This window comes from Oncorhynchus keta, chromosome 5 (genome assembly GCF_023373465.1).
Source record: "Oncorhynchus keta strain PuntledgeMale-10-30-2019 chromosome 5, Oket_V2, whole genome shotgun sequence".
NCBI classification, from domain to species: Eukaryota; Metazoa; Chordata; class Actinopteri; order Salmoniformes; family Salmonidae; genus Oncorhynchus; species Oncorhynchus keta.
Window position 1 is genome coordinate 27,959,015 of NC_068425.1, and position 12,195 is coordinate 27,971,209.

A 12,195-nucleotide genomic window follows, 5' to 3' on the forward strand; every position below is an offset into this window, starting at 1 on the left:
TGTGCGGGATTGTTATTCTGTTAGTTTGTGGGTGTTCGATGGTATTTTATTTTTCCGGACATTTTGGGTCCTGTGTATGGGCCGGTCAGTTGATGCGTCTTGTAGTTTTGGCGTGACCGTTTTTTCCAGTAATAAAATATACATTTATTCGAACCCTCTGCTCTCTGCGCCGGACTCCAAACCAACTGTCCTTAAAGGACTCTGACAATAATCCTTATTAGGCTTCTGAATTCCAAAGCCAATTTGAGTTGCCTGTTGTAATTGTCTGAGGCTGTGTTATGCTACTTAAGCGTTTACCACAGAGCAGGCCTCAAAATGGATGACATCCCCCTCTTCCCCCTCCCTGCCATCAGTGAAAGAGTAGCTTCTGACCTCAGCCACCGTCTCCCTCACTTTGTTTTTTTTAAGATGGTTTGTATCCAAACCTAAACCAGATCATTTGCATAAGTCTCAAACCTTCTGATAACAGAGTTTGGATGGTGTGCAAATTGAGATGTTTCTCTTGGGATGCACGTATGGGTTAGACTGGGTGAAGGTATTCAATGTATTCAGCCTTGGAAGAGGGATCTGTCAGGATGAGCTACTGTTTTCTGTCTCTACTCCTGGGTGAGTGAACTGATATTTCAGTATTTTATCCCAAATGATCACCATCTAGTATTACTGTCTGCCCTTGACTTTGTGTCTTCTCCTTCCTTTCAGGTTCTCTGTTCATCATTGGGACTTCCTCTTATCCTAATGGTAAGTACCCACTGGTTGAATCAACATTGTTCCCACGTCATTTCAATGAAATTACATTTAACCAATGTGGAATAGACGTTGAATTGATGTCTATGCTCTGTGGGAAGTTCTTTAAATAACCCTTGCATGTCCTTATTTGTATTCTATGTGATCGGTTTGATTATGAGTTCTGATATGTGGTAGGAGGTTTAACAGTACAGAAGTAACTCATCGTAGGGCAATGTTTCCAGTTTCTCCTGATGATGGAACAGTGGGCCCATAGCTAAACCCTGGCATTGGGGCTCTATTGTCTTCTTCTTCCACCCAGGTTCCTGTGATGGCTACATGGCCCTGAATGAGCCTCGACGTAACTATGTCTTCAGCTCTTCCTCTATCCCCGGCTACCCCATCAATACCGACATACAGCGAACAAACATATGGGTTCGCTACGTCGGGATCGGAGGGGACACCGTCATTCCACAATGTGCTCCACTCTATTACAGCGGGGTATATTATCCCATCCATCTGACCTTTACACATCCTCAGTCTGAGTCTGAGACTCCAACTACGGGCAACGCGTGTGGAAACGTAGGTTCCTGCTGTAATTACAATGTAGCTATTCAAGTGATCTACTGCTCTTCTGGAGGATTCTATGTGTACAGGCAGATGAACAACCACCCAATCGACTACATGGGTTATGTGACATGTGAGTAGCGAGTTGAGAAATCCCCTGCTTTTTATTTGACTTGTACAGTACTCCTCCCAAACACATTTTATTGTCTATTTAGCTCTTAAGTACAGTGCCATGCGAAAGTATTCGGCCCCCTTGAACTTTGCGACCTTTTGCCACATTTCAGGCTTCAAACATAAAGATATAAAACTGTATTTTTTTTGTGAAGAATCAACAACAAGTGGGACACAATCATGAAGTGGAACGACATTTATTGGATATTTCAAACTTTTTTAACAAATCAAAAACTGAAAAATTGGGCGTGCAAAATTATTCAGCCCCCTTAAGTTAATACTTTTGCTGCGATTACAGCTGTAAGTCGCTTGGGGTATGTCTCTATCAGTTTTGCACATCAAGAGAATTACATTTTTCCCATTCCTCCTTGCAAAACAGCTCGAGCTCAGTGAGGTTGGATGGAGAGCATTTGTGAACAGCAGTTTTCAGTTTTTTCCACAGATTCTCGATTGGATTCAGGTCTGGACTTTGACTTGGCCATTCTAACACCAGGATATGTTTATTTTTTAACCATTCCATTGTAGATTTTGCTTTATGTTTTGGATCATTGTCTTGTTGGAAGACAAATCTCCGTTCCAGTCTCAGGTCTTTTGCAGACTCCATCAGGTTTTCTTCCAGAATGGTCCTGTATTTGGCTCCATCCATCTTCCCATCAATTTCAACCATCTTCCCTGTTCCTGCTGAAGAAAAGCAGGCCCAAACCATTATGCTGCCACCACCATGTTTGACAGTGGGGATGCTGTGTTCAGGGTGATGAGCTGTGTTGCTTTTATGCCAAACATAACGTTTTGCATTGTTGCCAAAAAGTTCAATTTTGGTTACATCTGACCAGAGCACCTTCTTCCACATGTTTGGTGTGTCTCCGAGGTGGCTTGTGGCAAACTTTAAACAACACTTTTTATGGTTATCTTTAAGAAATGTCTTTCTTCTTGCCATTCTTCCATAAAGGCCAGATTCGTGCAATATACGACTGATTGTTGTCCTATGGACAGAGTCTCCCACCTCAGCTGTAGATCTCTGCAGTTCATCCAGAGTGATCATGGGCCTCTTGGCTGCATCTCTGATCAGTCTTCTCATTGTATGAGCTGAAAGTTTAGAGGGACGGCCAGGCCTTGGTAGATTTGCAGTGGTCTGATACTCCTTCCATTTCAATATTATCGCTTGCACAGTGCTCCTTGGGATGTTTAAAGCTTGGGAAATATTTTTGTATCCAAATCCGGCTTTCTCGGACCTGCCTGGTGTGTTCCTTGTTCTTCATGATGCTCTCTGCGCTTTTAACGGACCTCTGAGACTATCACAGTGCAGGTGCATTTATACGGAGACTTGATTACACACAGGTATTTGTATTTATCATCATTAGTCATTTAGGTCAACATTGGATCATTCAGAGATCCTCACTGAACTTCTGGAGAGAGTTTGCTGCACTGAAAGTAAAGGGGCTGAATAATTTTGCACGCCCAATTTTTCAGTTTTTGATTTGTTAAAAAAGTTTGAAATATCCAATAAATGTCGTTCCACTCCATGATTGTGTCCCACTTGTTGTTGATTCTTCACAAAAAAATACAGTTTTATATCTATATCTGTTTGAAGCCTGAAATGTGGCAAAAGGTCGCAAAGTTCAAGGGGGCCGAATACTTTCGCAAGGCACTGTATATTGAGCTGTTAAAATGTACTTTATCTGAAGTTTAATTGCTGGATTGGTGTATAGTAAAAGAGTAGTAAATCAGAAAGCAAGCTACTTGTTTTTGAAGCAGTCAATCTGTTAAGGTCACAGAGACATTATATCTGACTTGAAGTGAACCTGCTCTTGTGTCCCATTGTTCCAAGCTAAATAGTAGACTGTTAAAGTAGACTGTGTGTCTGTTCTCTCTGTTCAGACCATAGGAACTGTGTGGCAGACTCCTGCGGTCCCCTTGCAGAGTGTAGTACAACCAAAACTGGAGGCTGTCAATGTGTCTCTGGATACAAGATACCTCCAAAACATCTACCCACAAACGAATCCTACGGTTGCCAAGGTAGTGCCGTAGTAGCTATGTAATGGGCTGTCTGGTTTTATCAGTTAAATCAGTTTAGACAGTCCTACGTGTCTGTCTGTCTGTCTGTCTGTCGAACAGGACTAGCAGAAATGTATTTAAAGGACAGAAATTTCTTAGAAAACAATCCACTGCGGGCTGCATTGAATTGACTAGTAGAAGATGGCCTCTAACTCTGTCCTAACCCTCCCCAACAGATATCAATGAGTGTGAGGAGACCGCTAATCTCTGCGGTCCACATTCCAACTGTACTAATTCACCAGGAGTCTACAACTGTAGCTGTCTTGAGGGGTTTGTACCCTCAGACCCAGCCTTGGCACTCAACCCAACCCGCAACCCCTGCACAGGTATGTTTCCCATTCATACATCTACTGCACCAATCATATCAATAACATGAGATCAGAGTCTGAATTTCAGGGCTGCTATGAACGACATACTTGCATGTCTTGCTGTTTTTAACTCTGTGACTCTATATGTGTGAATTTGTCTGCTGTCTGCTGTGTAAGCAAGATGTTTTTTAAACAGAAAATAAAATTGCTGAACGCTGTCTAGTTTTGTGTGCTTTGATTTGTGGAACTTTGTAAATATTGGCATATTAAATCTATGTCCCCCCAGATGTGAATGAGTGTGTGGAGATTGAGAAGGTTTGTGGTGGTTTTGGTAAATGTACAAACACACCAGGAAATTACACCTGCACCTGTTACAATGGATACAAGCCTGACGGACCCTTCGACTGCCAAGGTCTCTGAACAGCACTAACACGAGCTTTCTGTGATAAATCTGACTAAACCTTTTAAATATTTCCATATAAACCATTTATCTAGATAGGGACCGGTAAAACATGAACATATTGAATGGATAACAACAGTCATGTGTATTGCATCATTACATCTAACTTACGCTGATTTACAGTGCTTCCTAAAAGAGGTGGAAGAACTCATGGTAGCATTTTATGTTACAGTGTATTATTATCTATATCATACACTACTGACCATAATGTTGTCAACCTGGATGCTGCCTGGCACCCTGTCGTAAGATGCTAATATGCTAACTGAACTATTCAACTATTGAACCCCCACAGATATTGACGAGTGTTTCAACTCAACCATCTGTGGTCAGGAGTCTGTCTGTACCAACACACCAGGAGCCCACAACTGTACCTGTCTCCTAGGCTTCTCACCCACAAACCCAGTCCTAGACCCCAGCAAGGCCAACCCCTGTATAGGTACTGTGTTGTCTCACTGCTGTTGTCGTTAACATACTGTATCATGGGGCACTGACTAGGTTTACATCCCAAATGGCACCCTATTCCCTATGTATATAGTGAATGTGTATATGGGGTGTATGTATGTGTACACAGGGTGTATGTATATAGTGAATGTGTATATGGGGTGTATGTATATGTACACAGGGTGTATGTATATAGTGAATGTGTATATGGGGTGTATGTATATGTACACAGGGTGTATGTATATAGTGAATGTGTATATGGGGTGTATGTATATGTACACAGGGTGTATGTATATAGTGAATGTGTATATGGGGTGTATGTATATGTACACAGGGTGTATGTATATAGTGAATGTGTATATGGGGTGTATGTATATGTACACAGGGTGTATGTATATAGTGAATGTGTATATGGGGTGTATGTATATGTACACAGGGTGTATGTATATAGTGAATGTGTATATGGGGTGTATGTATATGTATACAGGGTGTATGTATATAGTGAATGTGTATATAGGGTGTATATGTATACAGGGTGTATGTATATAGTGAATGTGTATATGGGGTGTATGTATATGTATACAGGGTGTATGTATATAGTGAATGTGTATTTAGGGTGTATATGTATACAGGGTGTATGTATATAGTGAATGTGTATTTAGGGTGTATATGTACACAGGGTGTATGTATATAGTGAATGTGTATATGGGGTGTATGTATATGTACACAGGGTGTATGTATATAGTGAATGTGTATATGGGGTGTATGTATATGTACACAGGGTGTATGTATATAGTGAATGTGTATATGGGGTGTATGTATATGTACACAGGGTGTATGTATATAGTGAATGTGTATATGGGGTGCATGTATATGTATATAGGGTGCATGTATATGTACACAGGGTGTATGTACATAGTGAACGTGTATTTAGGGTGTATATGTATACAGGGTGTATGTATATAGTGAATGTGTATTTAGAGTGTATATGTATTCAGGGTGTATGTATATAGTGAATGTGTATTTAGGGTGTATATGTATTCAGGGTGTATGTATATAGTGAATGTGTATTTAGGGTGTATATGTATACAGGGTGTATGTATATAGTGAATGTGTATATGGGGTGTATGTATATGTACACAGGGTGTATGTATATAGTGAATGTGTATTTAGGGTGTATATGTATACAGGGTGTATGTATATAGTGAATGTGTATTTAGGGTGTATATGTATACAGGGTGTATGTATATAGTGAATGTGTATTTAGGGTGTATATGTATACAGGGTGTATGTATATAGTGAATGTGTATTTAGGGTGTATATGTATACAGGGTGTATGTATATAGTGAATGTGTATTTAGGGTGTATATGTATACAGGGTGTATGTATATAGTGAATGTGTATTTAGGGTGTATATGTATACAGGGTGTATGTATATAGTGAATGTGTATATGGGGTGTATGTATATGTACACAGGGTGTATGTACATAGTGAACGTGTATTTAGGGTGTATATGTATACAGGGTGTATGTATATAGTGAATGTGTATTTAGGGTGTATATGTATTCAGGGTGTATGTATATAGTGAATGTGTATTTAGGGTGTATATGTATTCAGGGTGTATGTATATAGTGAATGTGTATTTAGGGTGCATATGTATACAGGGTGTATGTATATAGTGAATGTGTATTTAGGGTGCATATGTATACAGGGTGTATGTATATAGTGAATGTGTATTTAGGGTGCATATGTATACAGGGTGTATATATATAGTGAATAGGGTGCCATTTGGGACATAACCTAGACAATAACTTGTTCTCATCAGTTGTATCTGTGGTTTGAACCCTACAGACATTGATGAGTGTCTGAACAAAACCGTGTGTGGTCCCGATGCCAACTGTACCAACTCTTATGCAGCACACAGCTGTACCTGCCTCTTTGGTTACCTGCTCACCAGCCCAGATGCCATAGCCAGCCCCTTAAACCCATGCCTAGGTCTGTGACATACTTAACTGAGTGTGCGCGTGTATGCTTGCATGTAAAAGTGTGTGTGTATATGTGTGGTGTATCTTTGTATGTGTATCCGTTACTGTATGTGTGTATATCCCAGTGTTTGTTTCTCCCTGTAGACATAGATGAGTGTGCTAACACCCCTGGTCTATGTGGTCTCCACTCTGTGTGTACCAATGCACCAGGGACCTTCCACTGTTCCTGTGTGGAAGGATACTTCTCCTCCACTGGAGTACTGTGGGAAACTGACGTCACTGTGTGTGAAAGTGAGTCATACTTGTATTGTTTGGAAATATTTTATGTACAGAAGAAGTCCAGTGTAGTGAAATGCTTCTGAGGTCTGATGGGAACTTGATATATTATTTTCTCTCTTTCGCTCTCTTTTTTATTTATCTTTCTCTCTCTCACTCTCTTTCTCTGTGTCACTCTCTCTTTTCTCTCTCTCTCTCTCCCTCTCTCGCTCTCTCTCTCTCTCACTCTCTATCTCTGTGTCACTCTCTCTTCTCTCTCTCTCTCTCTCTCTCTCTCTCTCTCTCTCTCTCTCTCTCTCTCTCTCTCTCTCTCTCTCTCTCTCTCTCTCTCTCTCCTGTCTCTCTCTCTCTCTCCTCTCTCTCACTCTCTCTCCCTCTCTCTCTCTCTCGCTCTCTCTCTCTCACTCTCTATCTCTGTGTCACTCTCTCTTTTCTCTCTCTCTCTCCCTCTCTCTCTCTCTCTCTCTCTCTCTCTCTCTCACTCTCTCCCTCTCTCTCTCTCTCTCTCTCTCTCTCTCTCTCTCTCTCTCTCTCTCTCTCTCCCTCTCTCTCTCTCTCTCTCACTCTCTCTCCCTCTCTCGCTCTCTCCCTCTCTCTCTCTCTCTCTCTCTCTCCTCTCTCTCTCTCTCTGTTTCCCTCTCTCTCTCTCTCTCTCCCTCTCTCTCTCTCTCTCTCTCTCTCTCTCTCTCTCTCTCTCTCTCTCACTCACTCACTCACTCACTCACTCTCTCTCTCTCTCTCACTCTCTCTCCCTCTCTCTCTCACTCTCTATCTCTGTGTCACTCACTCTTTTCTCTCTCCTCTCTCTCTCTCTCTCTCTCTCTCTCTCTCTCTCTCTCTCTCTCTCTCTCTCTCTCTCTCTCACTCTTTCTCACTCTCTCTCCCTCTCTCGCTCGCTCTCTCTCCTTTCCTCCATCCCCCCTCACAGGTGTTGATGATGTTCTAGCCGCCATAGTTCCCCCAGAGGTATGTGGTTGGAAACACACAGTTCTTTAGAATGGATCCTGTGCCAGTACCACCCATACAGTATGGTGGGCTTTAGAATGGATCCTGTGCCAGTACCACCCATACAGTATGGTGGGCTTTAGAATGGATCCTGTGCCAGTACCACCCATACAGTATGGTGGGCTTTAGAATGGATCCTGTGCCAGTACCACCCATACAGTATGGTGGGCTTTAGAATGGATCCTGTGCCAGTACCACCCATACAGTATGGTGGGCTTTAGAATGGATCCTGTGCCAGTACCACCCATACAGTATGGTGGGCTTTAGAATGGATCCTGTGCCAGTACCACCCATACAGTATGGTGGGCTTTAAAATGGATCCTGTGCCAGTACCACCCATACAGTATGGTGGGCTTTAGAATGGATCCTGTGCCAGTACCACCCATACAGTATGGTGGGCTTTAGAATGGATCCTGTGCCAGTACCACCCATACAGTATGGTGGGCTTTAGAATGGATCCTGTGCCAGTACCACCCATACAGTATGGTGGGCTTTAGAATGGATCCTGTGCCAGTACCACCCATACAGTATGGTGGGCTTTAAAATGGATCCTGTGCCAGTACCACCCATACAGTATGGTGGGCTTTAGAATGGATCCTGTGCCAGTACCACCCATACAGTATGGTGGGCTTTAAAATGGATCCTGTGCCAGTACCACCCATACAGTATGGTGGGCTTTAGAATGGATCCTGTGCCAGTACCACCCATACAGTATGGTGGGCTTTAGAATGGATCCTGTGCCAGTACCACCCATACAGTATGGTGGGCTTTAGAATGGATCCTGTGCCAGTACCACCCATACAGTATGGTGGGCTTTAGAATGGATCCTGTGCCAGTGCCACCCATACAGTATGGTGGGCTTTAGAATGGATCCTGTGCCAGTACCACCCATACAGTATGGTGGGCTTTAGAATGGATTCTGTGCCAGTGCCACCCATACAGTATGGTGGGCTTTAAAATGGATCCTGTCGGATGAAGATGTAGGAAAAGTATCACTGACGACAAAGTTGTAACAACATTGTCATGTGGTTGTGCCGATGTTGTATTGATGTTGTGTTGATGTGCTGACGTTGTGTAAATGTTGTGCTGATGTTGTGCCAATGTTGTGTTGATGTTGTGCTGATGTTGTATCTGTGTTCCCACTGCAGGGCCAGTCTAAGGAGATGTACTTCCTCAACCAGATGAACCAACAGCTGATGGAGAACCCTGACATTGTCCTACCAGAGGGGGTCAGTATAGCAACCTTTACATCTGGTAGACAAGTCCTGTCCAGAAACTGGGTGGCGCACAATTGGCCCAGTGTCGTCTGGGTTAGAGGAGGGTTTGGCCATCATAGTAAATACACATTTGTTCTTAACTAACTTTCCTAGTTAAATAAATGTTTTACAAAAATACAAATTAACAACCCATAGCTCTTACTATCTATTCTAAACACTTCTGTAGATCTTGAGCCATATGTATCAAATCTGCCAGAGTAGGAGTGTTGATCCAGGATCAGGTTCCCCCTGTTCATATCACTTTGTTCGTGTGATCTTAAAGTTTCAACTGATCCTTAATCAACACTCTTACTCTGAGACGCTTGAGACAAACGGCCACTGACATGCTCGTTCGTTGATTTCTGGCGCCACTTAGTGGATCATTTGGAAATGGGTCAGGTTTCAGTACATAGTTCTATTCCCTACCCAGAGGGTCCTGTTTAATGTCTCCACATGCTAACCAATGTCATTGTATCTCTCCCCCGTTCCTCTCTCCCTTCTTTCTCTCCCATTTTCCTTTTTCCTCAGTCAGTGACAAACAGCCTATCGACAGCCCTGGTAATGCCCCCTTCCAACTCTGTCTCATGTTTTAAATAATTATCATCGGAGTAGAGTTAGTTTGTCTTAGTCAAGGCAGTATGCTTATCATTGAGTAACTTTACATGCACCGTAAGAATTCAATATTAAACTGATTATGGCCGAGTTCTGCTTATCTTCATCGGCGTTCCAGCGATGTATTTAATCTGTGCATGTGCCAGCACCGGGTACCACACGTTTCCATCTAATGCGCGAGTGAAGTGAGTTCGCAAAAAACTGTATGCGTCTTATAAATATTTTTCGCATAGAAACTTTTATGTCCGAACTATGAATCAAAAAGTCTTCTCAAAAATAACATGGTCACCGTGTTAGATTTTTTTCTTGGATTGGTGATTTCTGGCATTTATCAAAAGTAGCCTGTTCTCAGATGTGTCAGTGTAAACAGGATTATAAGGGAAATCGTTCTTCTTGCAAAGCCTGCAAACGTTTTAAACAAACTATTATAATAACCTGACTATCCACAATAATCTCCTTATTGTGTGCATGTAACCGTTCTCATTCATGAATGAATTCCTCCACGACTTGATCGATCTATCCATTTCCATAGAAGGTGTCAGGAGCGGGAACCATCTCAGCGCAGCAGGCCAGTACAGGCCAGGGGTGGAGTGGGGCTGGAAAGGATGGCGGGGAGTCTGGCAGTGTGGTCCTGAAGATCTCAGTGCTCCTGGCGAATGCCTTAGTGGACCCTTCTCAGGGCCGGGTCAACAAAACCATACACACACCTGAGCTGGGTAAGAAGAACCATTATGCAGTCTGGACCTACATACAGCCCCTTCTATCTCCCCCCTCCTGCAGTAATGCAGTATTGCTTTAGTTTATTTCCTTGTCAGTAAAAGTTGAAGTATAACTGGTATCTGTGTCAGACATTACTGTCTCACACACACATAATCTCTCCCTCATTCTCCCCATATTAAATAATACTTGTACTGTAAATGTGTATGTTAGACATTAGTCTGCAGGTAATGGAGGCCAACAGTACAGACACCTCTTCCCTCTCAGCCAGGGGAAACACCATGGACATCAACCTAAAGGCTCTGGCCAGAAACAATAATGGTGAGATAGACCAGACACAGCAGCATAGTGGTGGTTAAGATCACAGTGAAGAATATCACCATGACGATGACTATATTGGGAATCATACGGATGATAATGATATTGATGATGATGGTGGTGATGATGACGATGATGATGGTGTTGTTGGTGATGATGATGATGAAGGTTCTGAGTGTTATTTGACGACAGCCCCCTATTCTGTTTCCCTAGGTACAGCATCAGCAGTATTCCTGACAGTCAGTGGGATGGAGAGCCTTCTGGGTGCTAGCTTCTTGCAGACAGAAAACCACACAGAGATGTTGTCTGATGTCATCACCGCCACACTGCCCAAGATCAACCACACCCAGCTCTCTGAGCCTGTCAACTTCACCATGAGCCACAAGAGGGTCTGTCTGTCTGTCTGTCTGTCTGTCTGTCTGTCTGTCTGTCTGTTCAGTCAACTGTTCTGCCAATTCTTGGTTATGGTGACACCATTTACCAGATTGCAGCAGCCACTACTCTTATATCTTTGGATGCTGTTCGTTAATGGGGACACAGTGCCATTGATGTTGCTGGTCTGTGCTGGTTATTCACTCTCCCTTAATCTGTTCATCTCCCATCTTCTTTCTCTCTCTCTCTCTCTCTCTCTCTCTCTCTCTCTCTCTCTCTCTCTCTCTCTCTCTCTCTCTCTCTCTCTCTCTCTCTCTCTCTCTCTCTCTCTCTCTCTCTCTCTCTCTCTCTCTCTCTCTCTCTCTCTCTCTCTCTCTCTCTCTCTCTCTCTCTCTCTCTCTCTCTCTCTCTCTCTCTCTCTCTCTCTCTCTCTCTCTCTCTCTCTCTCTCTCTCTCTCTCTCTCTCTCTCTCTCTCTCTCTCTCTCTCTCTCTCTCTCTCTCTCTCTCTCTCTCTCTCTCTCTCTCTCTCTCTCTCTCTCTCTCTCTCTCTCTCTCTCTCTCTCTCTCTCTCTCTCTCTATCTCTCTCTCTCTCTCTCTCTCTCTCTCTCTCTCTCTCTCTCTCTCTCTCTCTCTCTCTCTCTCTCTCTCTCTCTCTCTCTCTCTCTCTCTCTCTCTCTCTCTCTCTCTCTCTCTCTCTCTCTCTCTCTCTCTCTCTCTCTCTCTCTCTCTCTCTCTCTCTCTCTCTCTCTCTCTCTCTCTCTCTCTCTCTCTCTCTCTCTCTCTCTCTCTCTCTCTCTCTCTCTCTCTCTCTCTCTCTCTCTCTCTCTCTCTCTCTCTCTCTCTCTCTCTCTCTCTCTCTCTCTCTCTCTCTCTCTCTCTCTCTCTCTCTCTCTCTCTCTCTCTCTCTCTCTCTCTCTCTCTCTCTCT

At 43.1% G+C, this 12,195-nt stretch overlaps 1 protein-coding gene across 1 annotated transcript in view; it reads left to right on the forward strand.

Moving 5' to 3' along the window:
- The first annotated feature begins 575 nt into the window (after positions 1-575).
- LOC118382412 (adhesion G protein-coupled receptor E2-like) overlaps positions 576-12,195 on the forward strand; it is a 17,131-nt gene continuing 5,511 nt past the window's right edge. Inside the window, exons 1-15 of the mRNA XM_052520009.1 lie at positions 576-606; positions 700-738; positions 1,046-1,423; positions 3,340-3,477; positions 3,693-3,842; positions 4,111-4,236; positions 4,577-4,720; positions 6,577-6,720; positions 6,855-7,001; positions 7,915-7,952; positions 9,140-9,220; positions 9,776-9,805; positions 10,392-10,575; positions 10,790-10,897; positions 11,108-11,283. Coding sequence (XP_052375969.1) covers positions 576-606; positions 700-738; positions 1,046-1,423; positions 3,340-3,477; positions 3,693-3,842; positions 4,111-4,236; positions 4,577-4,720; positions 6,577-6,720; positions 6,855-7,001; positions 7,915-7,952; positions 9,140-9,220; positions 9,776-9,805; positions 10,392-10,575; positions 10,790-10,897; positions 11,108-11,283 — 1,914 coding nt within the window. The remainder of the gene's footprint in view (positions 607-699; positions 739-1,045; positions 1,424-3,339; positions 3,478-3,692; positions 3,843-4,110; positions 4,237-4,576; positions 4,721-6,576; positions 6,721-6,854; positions 7,002-7,914; positions 7,953-9,139; positions 9,221-9,775; positions 9,806-10,391; positions 10,576-10,789; positions 10,898-11,107; positions 11,284-12,195) is intronic.